At 41.8% G+C, this 23,598-nt stretch overlaps 1 protein-coding gene across 2 annotated transcripts in view; it reads right to left on the bottom strand.

The window, feature by feature from the left end:
• The window catches only part of celsr2 (cadherin, EGF LAG seven-pass G-type receptor 2), a 360,447-nt gene that overhangs the window by 185,259 nt on the left and 151,590 nt on the right, over positions 1-23,598 (bottom strand). For both annotated transcript variants that reach the window (XM_063065489.1, XM_063065491.1), the window contains exon 4: positions 7,705-7,927. In XM_063065489.1, coding sequence (XP_062921559.1) covers positions 7,705-7,927 — 223 coding nt within the window. The remainder of the gene's footprint in view (positions 1-7,704; positions 7,928-23,598) is intronic.

Below are 23,598 nucleotides of genomic sequence, written 5' to 3'. Positions count from 1 at the left end.
ATTAACTTCCATCCACAAGCCCTTTGGACAATGCATTCCAAACCTTGATATGCCATTGTTCTTTAGCCTTTTTCACACCATTTCTGGTATTTTTGGCAGTTTCCTTACAAATGTATATTCTCATTATTGACACTCTTTCCATCAACCAAAGAGCTTGTTATTAACTATACAGACACATTTTGATGCCACCGACTTCAGTTCGCCAGGCTTATTCTCCATTTTTCTAATATTGTGCAGCATTTTCAACTGTCCATTGGTATCCTTGGATCCAGTGAGAACTGCAAGGTCATGACTGGCAGGTCCACTATTTTGAAAATTATTTGCATCAAGAACTTAGAATGTATCCTACTTGGATGACTTAACGTCCAGTTGAACAAGATCAAGTGGTCCTGTAGTTCCACTTCATACTTATCTAATATGCCTGCAATCTCTTTGTTCATAAATTCAGCAATGTCCCTTGTAATGCCCAGCACAAATTTCCCATTTCGTGCCTTAGCCTTGCCTTCACCAGATCTCAATTTTGGTTCCCACTGTTACCGAACTTTCCATCACCTAGGCCACTAATTTGTTCCTGTACTATATCAGAATTTTCAGATTTTTTTTTTACTTTATATATTCAGCATCTTTTTAAATATCATGCCTGAACTTAATATCAAGGAATTACATGCCATATGTTGTTTGAAAACCTGGCATGATTTTTCAATGTCCAGTTCACAGAGTACATCAGGAACTCAATGGTGTGTGTACACAATGACAGCAATACTTGCCAAGTGATAAATGGTTTACTGCACACTTCACATTGCTTCCATAATGACTTGGACTATCTCATCAACATAATACACATTGTGCACTCTGTGAAATTTAAAATTTCTTTTGAGGAATATAGTTAAAATATCATAGGGCACGGAGGAGTGTGGCAGAATTATTGATCTATATGCAAGGAACATGGATCCATAATTGCTTGAAAGTGGCATCACGGGTAGACAGGGTTGTAAAGAGAGATTTTGGCACGTTGGATGTCATAAATCACGGGATTGGGATTGGGATGTTGAAGTTTCATAAGATGTTGGTGAAATCAAATTTAAAATATTGTGTCATCTAACAACAGGAAAGATATCAGTGCGGAGAAAATTTACATGGATGTTGCCAGGGCTTGAGGATCTGAGTTACTGCGGTAGGTTGCATAATTTAGGATTTTATTCCCTGGACAGCAGGTGAATGGGGTACATGAAATTATGAGGGGTATAGATGAGCCTCCCCCACCCCCCCCCTCAGTTTTGGTGAGACAAGAACTACAGGTCATAGGTTTAGGGTGAAAGGTGAAATATTTAAGGGGAATTGGAGGGGGAAATATTTCACTCAGAGGGTAGTGAGAGTGTGGAGGATCCGCCATCGGAAGCAAGTTATCAATGGTAACATTTAAGAGGTGTTGGGTACATCGATGGGAGGGCACGGATGGATATGTTCCATGTGCAGATAGATCGGACTTGACAGAAGACCTGGGTACCATGGACTAGATAGGCCCAAGAGCCTGTTTCTGTTCTGTAGTCCTTTAAGAATCCACTCAAAATAAAAAGCAAGACTAAAAGCACTGTAGAAGTTACTACTGCCTCTATTCTTCAGAGATAATAGTCTGAAGAATTCAAGAAGACAATAAGTTAATTGGCAAGGATTACAGTTTTATATAGTTACCTCCAATAAAATGAAAGAAGTAACACACATATTCAAATTCAGCCTCTCCTCAAACAGAGCACAGCCACAATCACTTTATGACAAGACACAAAATTAATTTGCACGATCACTGGCATCTGCATCAGAAATATTCATTATAAAATTAGTTTATTGGAACATTCAGTCCAATAAGTGCACTATTTGGAACAACATCCCACATCAAAGTATCACAACAACAGAAGCATCAAACAGGCCATCAAACAAATGAAACAGCAAGTCAAAGATAACACGAGGAAATCTGCAGATGCTGGAATTTCAAGCAACACACATCAAAGTTGCTGGTGAACGCAGCAGGCCAGGCAGCATCTCTAGGAAGAGGAACAGTCGACATTTCGGGCCGAGACCCTTCGTCAGGACTAACTGAAAGAACAGCTAGTAAGAGATTTGAAAGCGGGAGGGGGAGGGGAGATCCAAAAAGATAGGAGAAGACAGGAGACGGAGGGATGGAGCCAAGAGCTGGACAGTTAATAATCAGTTCCTTAAGGTCGGCATAACTGGGGGGAGGTAGTGGGGATAAGCTCCCACTACATATTAAATGCTTACAATGGTGTGCATTTCAGATAGCCTCTGAAAACCAAATCCAGCTCCTGGTTAGCTACTAAGCCCAGTCTTGTCTTGTCCATAATGCACCAACTGCCACCGCTGAGCTATAAACGTACAGGAGCAATGTGTGGTTAAGTGCCTTGCTCAAGGACACAACGCACTGCCTTGGCTGAGGCTTGAACTCACGACCTTCAGATCACTAGTCCAACGCCTTAACCACTTGGCCACGCGCCAACACAGTGGAAAAGGGGCAAAGGCAAGTTACTGGTGCCTTAAAACCAGTTACTTTGGGCAGATGGAGCTCCTCAGTCTTGGTTGGCTGCTCATGTAGAAGGAAAACACTGATCTCAAACCTCCGCTGCTTTGTGGCTACACTCACTCATGAGAAGGCTTCGGAAGTAAATCCCAAGGAAAAATATGGAAATGGAGTCCCTAAGGTAGTCCAACGATGAGTTCAACGCTGACTGGCAACTCCTGCGATGCTGCTGACACCAATCTACATCAGTCTCTGCCGTTCCTTTGGATCCATCAGCTGCGTGGAGAGGGGGAGCCTGGTGCACGGACAACCGCTTGCTCCCCATATCGTACTGCCCTGGCTTGAGTGCCGGATCGCGTATCACAGAGACAGTTAGGACACAAGGTCCATGGTCAACAGATGGCCTCAAAGATCATCATTCATAATATTATCCAAATTATAACAGCAGTAAGATTTGCTTTGGTAGTGGATTTATGTACAGGTGTCCCCCGCTTTTCGAATGTTCGCTTTACGAAACCGCACTGTTACGAAAGACCTACATTAGTACCCTGTTTTCGCTAACAGGAGTTTTCACTGTTATGAAAAAAAGCAGCGCGTGAAAAAATCAGCGTGCACCCCGAGCAGCCACTTTCCCCCGGATTCGGAACGGCATTGCTTTAACACGTGCCTGTGAGCAGCCATTTGCAAGTTGAGTTCTGAGGTATTGGAAAAGCCTGAAAGAGCTCGTAAGGGTGTTACACTTAGCGTAAAACTAGACATAATTAAGCGTTTCAATCGTGGTGAACGAAGCAAGGATAACGTGAGTTTGGCTTGTGGAAGCTGACAAAGATGATGTTGAAGAGGTTTTTGGCATCCCATGGCCAAGAACTGATAGATGAAGAGCTGATGCAATTGGAAGAGGAAAGGATAACAATCGAAACCAAATGCAGTAGCGAAATGAACGTGAAGCCACTGCGTGAGATTTTCGCTGCAATGATAAAGTACGACTTTATTTTTGAAAGGATTCGTAGGTTTAGGGGATATTTGCAAGATGGTTTGAGTCCTTACAAAGAACTGTATGATAGAAAAATGCGCAAGGCTCAGCAGTCAAGCAAGCCTTCCACATCAGTCACAGCAGACGACGAACCTCGACCTTCGACATCGAAGAGAAGATGAGCCACCTGTTCTAATGGAAACAGACCAAGAGATGATACCCCAGTGTCCAACCAGCCCAACCCCCAGGCTACGGACAGATACCGATTCGCGGAGAATGCAGCGGTAGCCGGGAGGCACACAACACATCTTTAAGAAAAAAGCCGAAATAAACATGCTAATTAATTAGGTGCTGTCCCACACATAAACGTCGGCACAGATCAGAGACGATGCAATCGGTACTGATCTGGGCTGACAATTACGTGCTGGGTGGCACCTAATTAATTAGCTTGTTTATTTCGGCTTTTTTCTTAAAGATGTGCTGGGTGCCTCCCGGCTACCGCTGTACCCCTGCATGCTTCGCGGATCGGTATCAGTTCGCTGCCTGGAGGGTGGGGGCCACTGCACCACCCAAACTCCAACGACCCAGTCTAACACACCGTCATCAGTATGTTCGGCGCTGTCTTCCTGATTCCCGTAAGTGATACTACACTGTACATACATTATTTCTACTTTATATCAGCTGTGTAGTTTTACGTGTTATTTGGTATGATTTGGCAGCTTCATAGTTTAAAGGTTACTGGAGAGCGCTTGCGCCGTGTTTTTGCCGATGGCGCTTGCGCCGTGTTTCTGCGGAGAGCGCTTGCATGAGATTTTCGCTACGGAGAACAGTTCAGGCAATGATTGTGGAGAAGTATTTCTACTTTATACAGACTGTGTACTTATTATATCATTCCCGCTTTTACTATATGTTACTGTTATTTTAGGTTTTATGTGTTATTTGGCATGATTTGGTAGGTTATTTTTGGGTCTGCGAACGCTCACAAAATTTTCCCATATAAATAAACGGTAATTGCTTCTTCGCTTTATGACATTTCGGCTTACGAACCGTTTCATAGGAACGCTCTACCTTTGGATGGCGGGGGAAACCTGTGTTCTCCTTCAGTTCAACAAGGCTCTCGAAGAATTGCTGCCTCCCACCTGAAAATTTGCAAACGCTCATGGCTGTGCTCCATGTTGTTAATTTTCACCTTCTCCTCACTACCTCTCGTAGCTACTGAAAAGCTCAGTTTGCCCGGAGAAGCAGCTAAGCAATCACAGAGGTACAACTTACTTAAACCACGATGGCTTAATTTTCAATGACAAGCCTTTGTTACTATCTTTGAATGTTAGGAAGACCTGATCTCATTACTATCTCCGATCTTCCTCACTTTAATTTTTCAATTCCCACAGCTAACCGGGAAGTACAAGGTGGAAAAAAAATGCAGAAAAAATAAATAACCTCAGGGAAAAGAGCTTAAGAAAGGTATAAATCAATGCCACTGAAATTTCAATTTTTAGCTGTGTTGATTGTTCTAGAATGAATTAAAACTTCAAGTTTACTGACTGAAGAACGTGAAAGGAGAGAAAAATATTGACTGCCCTGAAGAAGGCTACATCCTAAGAGATGTAGAACAAATTTCTAACCGAGCTGCTAGATAACCCAAGGGTTATAGAATGTGATTGATATCTGTATCAAATGATTCAGCTCTGTCTGTTACAAACAGGGAAGGTTCTTAATATACACTCATTAGCTTCAGGAGTGGCGTAATAAAGTGGCCTACTGCTTTATGTGGTCATCTGCTTCTGTATCCCATCCATTTCAAAGTTTGACATGTTGTATGTTCAAAGGTGCTCTCCTGCACACCACTGTTGTAACGTGTGGTTATTTGAGTTACTGTCACCTTCCAGTCAGCTTGAACCAGGCTGGCCATTCTCCTTTGACTTCTCTCATTAACAAGGCTTTTTTGCCCACAGAACTGCCACTCACTAGATGTCCCCCCCCCCCACCCCCCCACACACACACCATTCTCTTTAGAGATAGCTGTGTGTGAAAGCCCCAGGAGATCAGCCGTCTCTGAGAGGCTCAAACCATCCCGTCTGGCATCAACTATCATTCCACAGTCAAAGTCTCTTAGATCATATTCTTTGCACATTCTAATATTTGGTCTGAACCACAAATGAATCTCTTGACCATGCTTTAATGCACAGAGTTGCTGCTTACATAACTGGCTGATTAGATATTTGCATTAATGAGATGTACAGGTGTACCAAATACAGTTGCCACTGGGTGTATGCTTTCATGTAGAGCTGTAACACAATGAGAAACTCAATGAACTGTGCTTTGTTTCTCCCTTCCTTCCTCCCTTCTGCTGCACAAGTTCAGTCTCATTATATGGCTCTGTCAATGATGAATACCTTCTGAGAATGACACTTATGATGAGCAAAAACAATAGATTTCAAGCATATTTAAATATGGGCAATACTACTAACCTTTACATGGATTTTGCAAGTAAATGTCGCATATTTTTAAACCAAACTGAGTGGCTGTCATTCCTAATAAGCAAGAGCTGTTTTGTCTGTTCTGCCTGGTACCTCTGGGACGTGTATTCATAGCTGCCCTTGTTACCACTGCAGTTCGTAGACACTTTCTAACAAGCACAAATTTGCACAATTCCCCATGTGGATTATTGATTAGAAAACAGACAACAAAGAAAATCACGATGCATTCGATTTTTTTTTTCTGGTGACTGCTAGATTGTAATTAATCAATCTCTTAAAAAATAGTTTTAAAAGTCCTTGCGAAGGAAGAATGTCAAAAGGCAATCAGTGATAACAATGACATTTGATTTTGATTGGCTGTTGAAATTGGGGAGAAAATGAGCGATGTAAATCAAGCAGGACAATAATGCGGGGGTACATGTTTGGTTTTAATTTGTTAGTTCACTGGACGCTGACATTTATTGTTCAACATTAATTGGTCCCAAACTGAGAATCAATCACTTAGGTAATCCCAGAGCCACAAAGGGCATGTATGGATAACAGGATTCATCTTCCTAAGGGGCATTAGTGAAGCAGGTGGGTTTTTATCATAGTTACCATCACTCAAGCTTGCTATTAAAAAAAAATAATTTATTTAATGGCAGGAGTTTAAATTCTCCAGCTGTTGTGGTGAGATTCTGTATCAGTGGTCCAGAACTCGGGCTGTTAGTCCTGTAAATTAACCATGACTCTAACACCCTCTAGGTTAGCCATGATCCTGATGAATAAAAGCATGACCTAGTCATGCTGTCATTACTTATGTTCTTCAACCTGCTATGGCTTGTCATACCCATCCTTAAATTTCCTTTTCAGCACGGAGTTAAACACTCAAGTTACATTCGGGCAGCTGCAAGGGTTTAGTGGCTGAAAGAAAGTGTTTTATCTGTGGAATCTACTCGATTTACAGCTAATGGTGTCGTCGGCAGTGTTTGAGTTTTGTACAGTATTTAGCTTGCATCTGTTCCTGACAGGACAGATCTGAACTAAAATATCACCTGTGGCTGTACAAGCTGCAAGTCTTGTCCACAGACACCCAAAACCTCAAGCACACATCATCAGACATGACCCCAGAACAGTGCCTGAATGAACAGGGCAGAGGTTTACTTAATACTGGGGCTTAAACATTATTATTCTTGCACTGAAATTATCTGGTGGATATCATTATCTTGCTGGTTGGTAATGCACAGCCTCCCCACTGCTCACAGCCATTAACTCTGACAGCTGAGCTGAGATCTACTCACACATTGCTCACAGGAGACACAAAGAGACTGCAGATGCTGGCATCCGAAGTGATCACTAAACTCAGTGGATCAGGTAGCATCTGAGGTAAATGAAGAATCATATTTCTGGTCAAGACCATCTAGTCTGAAAGAGGAGAGGCAAGATAGCCAGTATAATATTGTGACGGGAAGGGACGGAGTAGGAACTACCAAGTGATAGGTGGATCCAGGAGTGATAGGCAGACGGAGGAGGGAAGATTGGAAATAGGGATCTGAGAGGAAATATGTGGAGGCGACAAAGGACTGCAGATGATAGAATCTGATAGGAATGAAAGATGCTTGGAGATGCTTAATGATTACTTGGGGTCTATGTTCTGCCCATTGTCCAGGGAGGGCAAGCTTCAGAGACAGTCAAATACTCATGGCTGTAACAAGCTTCCCAATCAGGCGCAATTCACTTACGTGAGCGAGATGCTGAAGTGGAACCGCTGCCGCAACCCTTTGAAGGTTATGAAGGACTGCCGAGGGAAGCTCCGGGTGGTCATCTCACAGTACGGCTTCTCGTACTCTCCCGGCAGGCAGTCACATTTAAAACCCCCGACCAAAAGGTTCACGCATGCCCCGCCATTCCGACAGATTCCTGGAGAACACCGGCCCGACCGAGAGTTCACTTCACAGTAACTACCTGAAGAAAAGATAAATCAGCTTCATTTCAGTACAGGGATCTGGTTGTAACTTTCAGAGTTACAGCAATTAACAGCTCATAGTCAGCGTTAACTAATGAGATAATGCATTCTAGCAAAATATAGGACAGTGCTGTGCAAAAGTCTTAGACATGTATACGTAGCTAGAGAGTGTAAGGCTTTAGCACAGTACTGTAGTAATTTTACGTATTGCACTGCACTGCTGGTGCTGCAGAAAATCCAAATTTCCTGACATACGTGAGTGATGATAAACCTGATTCTGTTATGGGTCTCTATCATGGACAGGGTGTGGGAGACATTCTGTAATGGTCAATAAATGAATTGTTTGGATTCAAATGACCTTGCCTGGTGTCTCAGGGCTGGGTGTGTCTGCACCAGCCCCGGCACTCCTTCTAGCCTGGTGCTCCATCCGCACTATTCCCAATATCCTTTGCTCTGCCAGATATACAAACTCATTCTCCACTCCTCGTTGAAAATTACAGTACTATACAAAGGTATTAGGCACCCTAGCTATATATATGTGCCTAAGACTTTTGCCCAGTACTTTAATTTCCACATGAATAGCAACATGACCAATGTTTTCTTGCACCTATTTGCAAACTTTAAAAGAGATGGAAATTGATTCTTTGGTGAAAGGATTAACTATAATATGAAGTCACACATGGGAGCTGAAATGAACTCAAAAGAAATTGGATGGAATCTTTTCGGCACTATTTTCTGTCTACTAACGTTTCTCCTATAGCTGTAGCCTCACCAACATCAAGATCAGGTTTATTATCATCGGCATGTGTTATGAAATGTGTTAACTTAGCAGCAGCATTTCAATGCAATTCACAATATAGAAGAAAAAAATAAGTAGATCAATCACAGTATACAGTATGTATATTGAACAGATTAAAAATCGTGCAAACAGAAATAATACATATTAAAAAAGTGAAGTAGTGTTCGAGGGTTCAATGTCCATTTAGGAATCGGATGGAAGAGGAGAAGAAGCTGTTCCTGAATCACTGAGTGTGTGCCTTCAGGCTTCTGTACCTCCTACCTGATGGTAACAATCTTGTACAACCACAGCATGACCTCCCCATTTCTTTACTCAATGCCCTGACTGATGAATGTCAGCGTGCCAAAATCCCTCTTCACCACCCTGTCCATCTGAAACTCCACTTTCAGGGAGCTATGTATTTTTACTCCTGGTTCACAACACTCCGCAGGGCTCTGCAGATCACGGTGAAAATGCTACCTTGATCTGTCTTCCCAAAATACAACACCTCGCACTTATCGAAATTAAACTCCACTTGACCTCGCCCATCTCCTGCAGCTCCACACAAACATGTTCACATTGAAGGGTCCTATACTCGCTCCCTCCAGTTTCTCTTTCCTCCTTTACATCCTTAACAGGGGCGGCTTGGTTGCATAGTGGTTAGCACAACGTTCTGCCGCTGCCTGTAAGCAGTGTGTACGTTCTTCCCACGACCGCATGTGTCCTCTGGGTGTTCCGGTTGGTAGGCTAATTGGTCATTGTAAATTGTCCTGTGCTTAGGCTGGGGATAAATCAGTGGGCTACTGTTCAGCATGGCTCGAAGTGCCAGAGGGGACTACCTCTTGCTCTATCTCCATAATAATAACAAGTTTAATAAGTTGCCACAGAGAATCTGTAAATAAAGGAGCACTGGAGAAAGAAATTGCATGGTTATACAAGACATGTTAATGTCATCCTCACACTACTGTTTACATCTACAGAGTGGAAATCCTGACAGAAAATGTATCTTATGTGGAGGTCTGATATTCTAAGGGTGGTGCCATACCTCAGTAAGTGCAAAGATGGTTTTCTTTACAAAACTATTGAAATAACTGAAATGTGGATTCAGTTGTCTGTTGTATTCACTGCAGGTGGAACTGCAAAGCAGAATGTGAAGGATTTTATGAATTATGTGGCTTCTTTTGGCCAGTTCTTCCAGCAAGTCCCAAGCTGCAATGGAAACATTTCTGTAAAATGATGAATGGCCCGCAACCTGGAATATTAACTGTTTTCCTTTCCAACTGTGACTCTCGGTGACTCCACTGTTCACGGCCCATTACTGGACCCATTGTTATGCTTATGACTAGCCACCTGGGGTGGACTGGGAGTCTCAGGGCACAAAGCTCATATTCCACGCTGTGGACCATTCATCAAAATACTGCTAATATGTCATCAACCTGCACTGTTCATCTTCCACATATTCTGAAAGATCTTCCCAGTGCTTTATATTTTCGTAACTATTATCAAACTTGCTGAGCATTCAATAATCTTTCATAATGCTACATGCATTGAAAACATCCAGAAAGTCCACAGAATCGTTTGGATTAGCATCTGAGGGTACAGAGTTTTCAGAAATAACTTTAATATATCTATGAATTGAATTCAATTGAATTGACATTATTACTTACATCCTTCATATACACAAGGAGTAAAAATCTTTGTTATGTCTCTGTCTAAATGTGCAATTTATAGTAATTTATAATAAATAGTGTGTACAACAGGACAGTCAATACAACATAGAAATACAATTGTATCAGCATAAATTAATCAGTCTGATGGCCTGGTGGAAGAAGCTGTCCCGGAGCCTGTTGGTCCTGGCTTTTAAGTTGCGGTACCATTTCCCGGATGGTAGCAGCTGGAACAGTTTGTGATTGGGGTGACTCAGATCCCCGATAATCCTTCGGGCCCTTTTTACACACCTGTCTTTGTAAATGTCCTGAATAATGGGAAGTTCACATATACTGATGCGCTGGGCTGTCCGCACCACTCTCTGCAGAGTCCTGCGATTGAGGGAAGTACAGTTCCCATACCAGTCAGGATGCTCTCAATTGTGCCCCTGTAGAAAGTTCTTAGGATTCGGGGGCCCATACCAAACTTCTTCAACTATCTCAGGTGAAAGAGGCACTGTTGTGCCTTTCTCACCACACAGCTGGTGTGTACAGACTACGTGAGGTCCTCAGTAATGTGGATGCCGAGGAATTTAAAGCTGCTTATCCTCTCAACCCCAGATCCATTGATGTTAATGAGGGTTAGTCCGTCTCCATTCCTCCTGTAATCCACAACCAGCTCCTTTGTTTTTGTGACATTGAGGGAGAGGTTGGTTTCTTGACACCACAGTGTCAGAGACCCTGTAGGCCATCTCGTTATTGTTTGAGATGAAGCTAATCAATGTAGTGTCGTCAGCAAATTTAATTAGCAGATTAGAGCTGTGGGGAGGGGGGGGCGACACATTCATGGGTATACGGGGAGTAAAGGAGGGGACTCAGTACACAGTCCTGAGGGGTTCCTGTATTGAAAGTCAGAGGGTTGGAGGTGAGGGAGCCCACTATTACAACCTGCTGGTGATCTGACAGGAAGTCCAGGATCCAGCTGCACAAGGCAAGGTCAAGTCCAAGGTTTCTGAGCTTCTTGTCAAGCCTGAAGGGAATTATGGTGTCGAATGCTGAGCTGTAGTCCAAGAACAGCATTCTCACATAATCACCCTTCTTCTCCAGATGTGTAAGGATGGTGTGTAGAGCTGTGGCTATTGTGTCATCTGTCGATCAGTTGTGTCAGTAGGTGAATTGTAGGGGGTCCAGTGTGGGTGGTAGCAAGCTGCAGATGTAGTCCTTGACCAGCCTCTCAAAGCATTTGCTCATTATTGAGGTAAGTGCGACAGGATGCTCGTTGTTCAGACATGTTACCTTGGTCTTTTTAGGTACACGAACAATGGTGGATGTTTTGAAGCAGGAGGGCACTCTACACTGGGAGAGGGAGAGATTAAAAATGCCTGTAGACACACCTGCTAGTTGTGCCGCGCACACTCTGAGTAGCCTCTCTGGGATGCCGTCCAGTCCCGCAGCCTTGCGGCTGTCCACTGATTAGAAACACCTGCATACTTCAGCCTCAGAGTTCACCAAGCTGCAGGCATCTTTGGTGGCTCTCCTCTGGGGCTCAGTGTTGGCAACATCAAATCAGGCATAAAAAAGATTTAGCTCATCTGGGAGAGAGGCAGCGATGTGGGAAACTCCACTGCATTTAGATTTGAAGTCCTCAATGGTGTGCAGAGTTGGCCATAAGCTGCATGTGTTGTTGGTGGAGAGTTGTGCCTGGATCTTGTCTCTGTACTGTCTTGATGACTTTGCGCAGATCGTAGCTGCATTTCTTGAGTTCCTGTTGGTCACCGGCAATGTAAGCTCTGTGTTGCACAGTAAGTGCTGCTCAGGGTTCCTGGTTTGGAAAGACCCTGACCGATTTCTGGGGGACAACATCCTCAATGCACTTCCGGATGAAGATCTTGACCCCTTCCGTGAACTCGGAGACATCCTTATCATGGAAGACATTCCAGTTGACGTCATCAAAGCAGTCCTGTAACATGGAGGCCAATTGGGTGGACCAACCGTGGACGGTTTTAACTATGGCTGCCTCTTGATTCAGCTTCTGCCTGTACCTCGGCAGAAGCAAGATGGAGGAGTGATCCGATTTTCCAAATGGCGGGCAAAGGAGCCGCTGCGGAAGGGAGAGTTGCAGTGGTCGAGTATGCTATCTCCCCATGTGCTTATCTGGATACGTTGACAAAACTTCGGAGAGACTTCCTCACTTGCAGCTGCATTAGTTGATTGACTCTGTATTACATAAGAAGAACTTCATCCTGTTGGCTAGGACTCTGGCACTAACACTCTCATCGCTCCATCAAGAGATTGTTCCACCTCAGAGCCTTCAGCATAAACATTTAACACAACAGTGCAGCGCTGAGGAAATCTTACACATTAAGAGATGTCGGAATTTAGATTAAATGTTAAATCAAGTCTTTGTCTGCTCTCATGAATTGATGCAAGTGATCCCATGGCGCCATTGTGAAGAGCTGCTGCTTTTGCTACCCCTTATCGAAAGTTATTAACACAGATTATCTAACCACTATCCGCCTACTCTTCATGGAATTTACTGCACATGACTCAGTTGTCACTATTCTACCCGATGTACTTCATTCACAATAAGGAACTGTGGGTCTTTCTGAGATCAATGTGAGAGGCATTAAAGAAATTCAAGTCACATTTTTTGCATAAAGAAGGTAAAATTGCAAGAGTGAGCAGTCCTGACTCCATTTCCAGAGATCACAATTACTCAACCATATTCACCCACACAAGCCCCAAATTCCAAACATGGTATATTCCAATTTAGAGAAATTAAACTGACCCAATGCACCAAGAATTAGATCATGATTTCCCGTGTGTAAAAAACTATCAACTAACATGATACAATTCTAATAAAAAAAATCATAGCAGGCTTTTTTATTTTTCAACCATAATTTGATTTAGACATTTGAAATTAAAAAGAGTACATGTTACAGGTAATCATTTGAAATCCCACAAAGCATAGACTGTTTTATTGATTAACAAAGTGGTAATTAAGACTATCTACCCATCAAAATAATTGCATTCACTGTGTGGGAGAATGAAAAAGCACAGGCAACTCTTCTGAATCAAGCAATTGAATTCTTCTGATAATTCGTCTGATTCAAGCAATTGAGCCAACATTTGATAAACACCATTTAAGTTTGAGGCTGGTCTTCAGTTACACACTTGTTATAATTACAGCTGAACATTCAGAACACTCATTGTAATATTGGCAGTGGTCACTGCAACCTGGCCTGTGTGTGAGGATATGATACAATACGGATTTCAGATACAGTGGCATATGACAGAGATCTGGGAAAATGCCCACATGGAATTCCGAGCTGCTTATGAAGAAACTTTTGAGGATAATTCTGCAGAGTACATAAGAAGGGATTTGGAGGGAGCAGGTAGTCTTTTTGTTGTCCCTGCCAATAACGAACATACATTTGATATGTCAATGTCATGAGTATTAATCACTTGCTGAGGAGCAGTTAAAAGTACTTTGGGTTGTGAGCAACTACTTCCTTGCCAAAAACTTGATGTTGATTTTGAACATTTTTATGCATTTTCATTCTTTATCAATTCCAGTCACAAAATAAGGGACAAGATTAATTTCATTGGCACTCTCAATCCCCTAGTTATCATCTGTAAATTGAATGACTGATTGGCAGAGATGTCAAGAAGTAGTTTCTGTCAGTGTTTACTTTGTAGCTTTCTGCATCAGATCGTGTAACTTTCACCCAATCATGAGCTAAAATTAAATGCCAAAGAAGAAAAAATCCTGGCATCAAGGAAACTATTAAAGAGAATGAAACGTTGGACTTAATAGGTACCGACGAGATGTCAGGGGTAAGTCTTTTTTTTTACGCAGAGAGTGGTGAGTGTGTGGAATGGGCTGCTGGCGACGGTGATGGAGGCGGATATAATAGGGTCTTTTAAGAGACTCCTGGACAGGTACATGGAGCTCAGAAAAATAGAGGGCTATGGGTAAACCCAGGTAATTTCTAAGGTAAGGACATGCTCGGCACAGTTTTGTGAGCTGAAGGGCTTGTATTGTGCTGTAGGTTTTCTATGTTTCTATTCTTTAGGTTTCTGGACAATTCAAGATCAAGTGACAATGCATATGTGGAGCTTGACTATTGTGTGGCAATGGATATGATTGGCCAAGGGGAGCGGAGTTATAAGCAGACTGAAAGCCATTGCTGTAGGCCTTTCACCAATGAGCACATAGACCACAGCTGAACAATAACTCAAACAATCTTTAGTCTTTACCATCAAAGTCATTACATTCTTGGCCCCACCCACAGCGCAGAGGAAAGGACTCCGAACCATTGAATAACGAATATCAAAGAGCAGAGAGTAACAAGTCTTTCAGGTGCAATATTTCACAGGCATACTCCCTCTATTGTACCTACTGCAGGAAGAGTTCCTGCACAGAAAGGGGTGTGATCTAGATCATATTTCATATCTGGACTAACAGCCATGGCAAGCTCCTGACATCAGCGGAGCTTTTGCAGAATGCTGATGGATTGACAGTAATTGCTTGAAAATGGTCAAACTCGCATTATCCAACCAGAAAATGGTATGCTGCTGGGATGAATGGGGGCTGTGGTAGTGATGTGTGGGGGGGGGGGTTGGTGGTGGGTGACTGCAATTGCAGAAGATGCATCACAGCATAATTTTTAATTTAATATGTCAATTGTTTAATGTTATGGAAGTTTCAGACAATACAAGCATGCATTAGATGTTGTCATTTTTGAAAGAAAACAGCATTTCCTTTTTTCCCAAATTAATTATTTTCTTCCTCTCATCTATCTACCCAGTTAGTGATGAATTAGGTGGGTAATGATCTGTACACAACACTGCACATTCAGTGACCATACTTTCAAGTGAGAGCCTCAATATTGAAGCATCAACAGACAATCTGATTGTTAAACGTCGACTGTACTTTTCTCCCCCCCATTGATGTTGCCTGGACTGCTGAGTTCCTCCAGCATTTTGTGTGCGTTACTTGGATTTCCAGCATCTGCAGCTTTTCTCTTGTTTGTGTAAGAACAGAATGACATCAGTTCACCATTCAGCCTCTCATTTCTGTGCTGGTTCTCCACCACAGCAGCCCACTAGTCTCTTCTCCTTACTTTGAGAGTATTGCTTCACTTTACAATATTCAAGTTCCCTCATGAAAGCAACAGTAGAAACCACTTCTGTCACACAATTTTTTTAAAATTGTGCTTCCTCAATCTATTGAACAGTGAAGGTTATCTAAAATTACAAGGCAACATTGATCCACTGAATAAGTTGGCCGAGAAATAACAAATGGAGTTTAATTCAGCTAAGTGTGAAAACTTTGGACAGCCATATCAGGGTAAGACTTCCACTATGAGGAGCAGGACCCTGGGGAGGGTCATAGAACACAAGAAATTTGGAGTTCAGAGACACGGTTCCCTAAAAGAGGAGTCATAGGTAGACAGGGCGAAAAAGCAGGCATCCCACCTCTCCCGCATATTAATAGTGGCTCCCTGACGTCCACAAATTGTATACAATATTACGGAAATCAATTTTTTTGAGAGAGAGCGAGCGCAAGAGCAAGAAAACAAGCGCGAGTGAGAGTGCACGCGCGAGAGAGAGAGCGAGAATGGCCATGAGAAAGACAGAGAGAGAGTGCGCGCGAGAGAGACAGAGAGAGAGAGAGCGTGAGAGAGTTCCAAAAAAAGTCAGAGTGGCAGAGTGTTCCAAAAAAAGAAAATATAAAATGTACTTCACCCCAGACTACACTAAAGTGTACCCCTGCCTAATAGGGGTCAAAAATAATGACAGTGTTGCTCGCTGCACTGTTTGCAACAGTGACTTTTCTATTGCCCGTGGTGGGTTAAGACTGTATAAAACATGTTGAGGTGAGATTAACAGGTGTCATTCGTTCATTAGCATAGCTAACGTTATTTAAACTAGCTGGCTGGCTGCTAAGGAGCTACTCTATTGCAGACATCCCACCTCTCCCGGAAGTTCTGGGAGTCTCCCGCAAATTACCTCCCTGAAATGAGCTTTTGCAGGGTGGGATGTCTGACAAAGGTCTTTGACGTGTTGACCTTCATCAGTCAAGACACTGACTGCAGAGGCCGGGAAGTCATGATATGTTCTGCAAGACGCTGATGAGGCCACACTTGGAGTATTATATTCATTTTGGTCACCTTGCTTAAGGAACAATGTTATTCAACTGAAAAGTGGGAAGAAAAGGTTTACAGCATATTGCCTCTAAGCTGTGCACGTGCACACACGTTTTTCAACCAGTGCACAAAGGAAATTAATGTGCGCACAAAAGGTTAGTTACCTAAAATAATGTAGAAATTAATAATTATACTTATTGAAAATAATCTTTTAGCTAACCGTTTCTGTTAACTAGTTGGTCGGTTTTTCAAATACCACAATGCACGTCACTAATTTACCTCACCTCACCTTTCCTGTTCCGGTTTGTACAGCTGCCTCATGGCGGCGGCGTCTTTGGCAGACGGTGTTCATATCGTAAAGTTTATAAAGGTCTGTTTCGAATCCTGTAGATAGCTTACTAAGTTTTTATTGGAAAAAATATTGATTCACTATGTCGAATTCAAAAGCAGCAAAGGGCGTGAAGCGCAAAAGAACTGCAAATTTGTTCAAAGTTGAATGGCTTAACAAAATAGTAGAAACTGCTACACTGAAAGCTCATGAGGTCATGAACATTCAGCTATGAGAAATATTTATGTATGATTCGGAAACTGGAGTTATCTGTTTGTACTTTTTTTGATGCGAAAGTTTGTGTACAAAAGCTCAGGCAACAGAACCTGTCATTACCCTTTACAGGAGTGCTACGCATGTTACGGTTGAGTGCAGATGAGTGAGAGCGAAGACAATCAAACCCAGAGGAGATCAAAGTTGAGGTACAAGAATGGTCAGCTTTTGATTTCTCCACAATTGCAGATTGTGACTTCACATTTGGTGATGAACAAGTTAATGCCTTATGTCTAAAATATCATGATTTTCTAGCTGAAAATACTGTAATAGACAGTTTAATTATTTCAAATTTTCCGTGCAACAAAAAATTAAATCCAAATTGATTTCAAACTTTGCTCGAATGGTGGTTTTCGTACTTCAAAATGAACAGCTTTGCGACCTTGCACAGTTGATGGACATTGGAGGAACCTTTCTTGTGTCTAGTGCGGACTGTGAGCAAGGTTTTAGCCTAATGAATCAATTCAAAAACAAGCCGAGAAACCATTTAGGTGAATGTCATTTGGGTATATTAATCAGAATCAAAAGCTATCAATTGGATGGAAGTTCTGTTAGTCTAGATGGTGTTTACAAAGAATGGGTAAATGCCAAAGACAGGAGAGAGAAAAAAAAACCGAGTGACTTAATATGTATGTTATTTTGTTGTTATTCTGTGCAATTTTATGTCAAATATTTTGTAAACCTACATAAACCGTGCCATGTGTGAAATCAGTGCGCACATATGTTTGTCACAGGAAAAGAAATTGCACCACATAAGATCTTTGCGCAAACTGACTAACTAAAAATTAGAGGGAACATTGTTTACAAGGATGTTGCCAGGACTTGAGGGTCTAAGTTACAGAAAGTTAGACAGGCTAGGACTGGAGCATAGAAGATTATGAGGTGATCTTAACGAGATGTTGAAAATCATGAGGAATGTACTGGAGATGAGATGAATGCACTCAACCTTTTCCCTGCACTGAGGAATCAAGAACTAGAGGGTGTGAGTTTAAGGTGAAAGGGGAAAGTTTTAACTGGAAGTTAAGGGGCAACTTTTCTTAGATGTAGGGTTCTCAGTAATATTAGATGGACTGTTACCTGTTAAATGCCTATTACACAATGGCTTCTCTGAAGCGTTAAAATAAAATGGTTTCTCGTGCTGTAAACTGCCGAGTAAGGAGTTCTCTGCAGCAGCATGTTTGGGTTATACTTAGAGATGATGGAAATTGCATTCGTTTGCTTGCCAATGGAAGTCATGTTATGCTATCTTGTATGTGTGTGCTGAGCTGAGGATCGCCGGCTTTTCGGGAGGAGAACCGAAGAGGAAGGACGTGCTGGACGCGCTCTGGTCGACCACCGTGGTTGGTCCCAGGCAGCGGGTCGAGGAGGTCGGAGGGGATCAAATGGTGGAAAGAAGACCCCCGTTAATTGAGCTCCAACGGTTGTGCACGAAGTGGTTGAACTCTGTTAAGTTTGGCGCCTTTTACTTTCCTTTTATATTGTATCTCTATTAATTACATAGTTCCAGTAAGATCTATAAAATGTAATCTGTAAATCGTACGTTGTGTGCTGTCTGATATTTGATGTGTGAGTTTGTACCAGGTGGCGTTACACAGCAACTACGCAAACGTGAGATACGGTTCGCCGGGCAGACAGGGTTTCCCCTACATAAACACGAGCCGATAGTCCTGAACATTATATAAATAAAAGGGGGTATGCTTGTGCACTGAGCTGCCAGGGGAAGTGGATGAGGGAGGTACAGTGACAACTTTTAAAAGACACTCGAACAGACACATGGATCAGAAAGTTGAGATGGCTCTGAGCCAAACACTGACAACTGTAATGAGCTAGGAAGGGCATCTTGGACCAGATGGGCTGAAGGGTCTCACCTGTGCTTGGATAATGTCAGTTTTGCAAGGTGCAGCTTTGAGGCCTGAATAATAATGATCTAAGGTGTTTATTGTGGCTACTTCTGGCCACCGTAAAATCTTAATGGGTATATAATGACTACTGAGTAGAGATGTACTGCTGCTACTGTACAATTAAGTCAATTCAAAAAGCCTTTACTGTTACTGTACAATTAAGATAATTTAATACTCACACACTTTGAAATACTGGTAACATAAAGAGTATTCTAACCATTTGAGGACATTTGTCTAGCAAGTATCAAATACTTAGCACAAGGTCTTTCAACCATTGTTGTTTTAGCCTGCACTGGAAGAAAATCCCCCTGAGACTTCTGCCACCTAAAAGAACAAAGGCAACTGGTGACTTGAAAAAGGCCACCTGCAAATTATCCTCCAAGGCATACACCATGTTGACTTGGAAGCACTTTGCCCTTCCTGTATTGTTACTGAATCATAATTTACAGCTTCAGTTCAGCAACACTATGACCCCTTTGATCACTACACGGAAAAAAACTACAGAAAGATGCGAACTCAGCCAGTTCCACCATGGGCATTGGCCTCCCCGGCATTGAGGACATCTTCAAAAGGCAATGCCTCAAAAAGGCAGCATCTGTCTTTAAAGAACCCCATCTCATCTCAAAGACATGCCCTTTTCTCATTGCTACCATCAAAGAGGTAATACAGGAACATAAAGACATACATTTAATATTTTGGAAACAGCTTTTTCCCCCTCTGCCAATAGATTTCTGAATGGACAATGAACTTATATACATTATGTCACTACCTATTTCTTCCTTTTTGCTCTCTTTTTGTACGACTAATTTAATTTAAAAAATATTTCTTATGTAATTTATAGTTTTTTAAATGTTTTGCAATATACTGCTGCTGTAAACACCAAATTTCACAACATTTGATTGTGATATTAAACCTGATTCTAATTCTAAAATGGGTTTTGCTATTTTTGTTCTGGTTGTTTTGTCTTGTAAAAATTATGGATATTTTATGTTTAATTTATGCTTCTTTTTGTAAATGCTGTGTATATGATTCAAGGTGCCTGTGATGCTTCTGAAACTTAAGATTTTCATTGCACCCGTACATACATGGATGTGTGCATATGATAACAAACTTGACTTTGATAATGCGGACACAAGAGAGACTGCAGATGTTGAAAAGATGGAGCAACGCCCAACATGCAGGAGAAACTTAGCAGGTCAGGGCAGCTACTATGGAGGGAAATGGACAGTCAATATGGGGAGAGATTAAATAGGATAAATGTTTAGAAGAATGAAGATCTCATTCATACTTGCATAATTCTTAAAGGGCTGAACAAGCTGGATTCAAGGAGCAACACCAGCAAAATGCTGAGGAGGATGAGCGGTCAAGCGGTGTCTATTGAGGGGAATAAAGAGTCGACGTTTAGGGCTGAGGTCAGGTAGCATCTGTAGAGAAGAATAAAAGGTCGATGTTTTGGGACGAGACCCTTCATCAGTGTTGAGTTCCTCCAGCATTTTGCGTTTATTACTCTGGGTCTCCAGCATTTGCAGAATCTCTTGTGTTTACGGATGTAAGGAAGATGTTTCCATTGCCTGCAGGATCAAGAACCAGGGATTACAGCCTCAGAGTAAGAGTTAAACAATTATGATTCAGGTGAGGAGAAATTTCTTCACACTGAGGGTCATGATTCTTTGAAATTTGCTATGCTGGAGAGGATGACTGTTTCTGGTTATCTTTTTAAAGGTATTACATAAATGAAAAAAATACAGAATTGTTGTTGACTTTGTATCTATTGCACAGCAACAGCCCTTAACTCAACCTCAGTGAAGCTAAGATCCTTTTATGATCAATTTTACCATAGCCAAGATCATAAAAGTCAAACCTTTTCATAGGTATGCTGACTGGCTTAAAAAAAAGTTCCAGCTCCCTCAATAAGAATGTATTGTGGGTAAAACTTATAAAGAAATACACTCCAAATTGAGTCAGCAGATTTAGGCTAACAAAATGCAAAGTTAAGAGCTACAACTAGCCAGCATAATTCATTTCATATTTAGGTGCTGTCTCGGGATATGTATTTTGACAATGAATGACAATGAGAGATCATGTCTGTAACTGTGTATCCTTTATAAGGCAAACCAAAAAAATAATCAGATCAAATACTTTCAAGAAATAGTTAAGGGGCTACTTGCATGCAATTTCTTCAAACTATTTTTCAACAATCAAAATAGTTACCACCTATTAAGTCTAAGACTTCTGTCACCTAGAATTACAAAGGCAGAAGGCACACAGAAACACACCACCTGCAAATACCCCTCCAAGGCACACAGCATGTTGACTTGAAAATATTTTGCCTTTCCTGCATTATTGCTGGGTGTAAACCATGGAAATCCCAATCCCCAGTGTACTGCAGAAGAACCTTTGCCAGATGGGCTGCATCAGTTTAAGAAGGCAACTTCCCATCACAGCCTGAAGGGTAAATCAAGGATCAGCAATAAGTGTTAACATCGGCATCCTGTGAATGAATAACTTATTCATTTAAAAATATTTCGAAGGCCCCCCCCTTCTTCTTAAGGGCAGATTACAGTTGGACATGAAATTTAAAATTGCAAGTATACAGCCATTAATGCATATTTGTGCATTAATTAGATAATCCAACATATCCATAACATTGGTAATTCACTAGCTGATATTCATATCAATATTATCAGTTTTTTGTACCCGGTATCATGTTTTCAAAAAACCAAAAATATAATCAGAATATTACTGCAATTATTTCTAAAGGTATTTTCAAATGATGGTTCCAGCTTTAATTATTAATTACTCAACAGACTTTCTACAATACAGCACGTTTCAGATTATTAAAATGTCAATGTTCATTATGTTCAAAAACAACTTATTTTCATATATTATGCTAAATTGTACTCAATTTTTATTGATGAATGGTTTGCCACGGTAATTAGCAAAAGGACCCTCTTGTATAACCTGGCACATTTAGTGCTAGTCACACAGAGAAGCGATGAAATGATATGATGCTGCAAGAATTCAGTGACTGTACAGAGATGATAAGGAAGTATGACAGGCCTCATTGAATAAAATGTCCTAAGGGCTTAGAAAAAGATTATGGGTGTGAGCCGAAGGAAGAGATGTTGAGTGGAGTGCTGCGCAAAAGGGAGCGGATGAATAGGAAACTGGAGATTTAAGTACTTGGGCTAAATTGGATAGGGATGGCAAACATTAGTTGCCTTCATGCTACATAACTTAACTTCACCTATTTAACCCGGTGAAGACTGTGGAGAAAATTTCTGCTGCTTTTCATTGTCAGAATTTCAGAGTCCGGATTACAGTAAATAAGCTGTTGTCTGCTGCAGTGTATCACCACAATGTCCAACGCTGCTCAATGCTAGTTCCAAGATAGCTTGCATTGACTAATGGCAGCTGGTACTTCTTATGAAGGAGCTACATCATGGCTGTGAAATTATAGTTTAAAACTTCTTGGAAGAGATGGAAAGTCCCAGGGAAAGTCCCAGTGAAAATGGACTCTATTTTCCCATTGCATCAGTGCAATGGTTGATGAGATGGGTGGAACCCTGGCCAAATTCTGGCCTGGCAGAAAAGTACATGCACACTAGATCAGTGGTCCCCAACCACCGTGCCGCAAAGTAGGTGCTACCAGGCCGCGAGGAAATTATATGAGTCAGCTGCACCTTTCCTCATTCCCTGTCACGCACTGTTGAACTTGAACATAGGGTTTCCAACTGTCCCATATTTGCCAGGACATCCCGTATATTGGGCTAAATTGGTTTGTCCCATACGGGACTGCCGTTGTCCCGTATTTCCCCCGCTGAGGTAGAGCGTTCCTATGAAACCTTTCATGCCAAAATGGCGTGAAGCAGAAAAGCAATTACCATTAATTTATATGGGAAAAATTTTTGAGCGTTTCCAGACCCAAAAAATAACCTACCAAATCATACCAAATAACACATAAAACCTAAAATAACTCTAACACATAGTAAAAGCAGCAATGATATGATAAATACACAGCCTATATAAAGTAGAAATAATGTATGTACAGTGTAGTCAGGAAGATTAAGCCAAAACCAATTTGTGGAAAAAAAAATCTGCACATACGCGCACATCGTGCATGCGCACACAGGTGCCCGCGCCAGGCTTCATGGTCATGGTAGTCTTTTTTGGGGTAAACACAAGTGTCCCGTCAACACACACAAAAAATGCTGGTGGAACGCAGCAGACCAGGCAGCATCTATAGGAAGAGGTACAGTCGACGTTTTGGGCCAAGACCCTTCATTGGGAGTGAGAAAGTTGGCAATCCTAACTGTAAAAGACATGTTGAGGTGAGTTTAACCCTACTTGAACACCCCCCCACCCCCCAGTTGGCTGGTCCACAAGAATATTGTCAATATTAAACCGGTCCGCGGTGCAAAAAGGGTTGGGGACCCCTGCACTAGATAATGCCCATCAAGATATGGAGTGTGTGGTCAGTGACTGGCTGTGCACTTGGGTTGGAAACCCTTGCACTACTCAGAAGGCAAGCAGTGTAGCACTTGCATAACTCTATTATAATGCCAGCAACCAGGGTTCAATTCTGCCACTAT

The sequence above is a fragment of the Mobula hypostoma genome, chromosome 13, assembly GCF_963921235.1.
Source record: "Mobula hypostoma chromosome 13, sMobHyp1.1, whole genome shotgun sequence".
NCBI classification, from domain to species: domain Eukaryota; kingdom Metazoa; phylum Chordata; class Chondrichthyes; order Myliobatiformes; family Myliobatidae; genus Mobula; species Mobula hypostoma.
The sequence above is the reverse complement of the archived record's forward strand: the minus strand, read 5'-3'. Positions and strand labels throughout refer to the sequence as shown.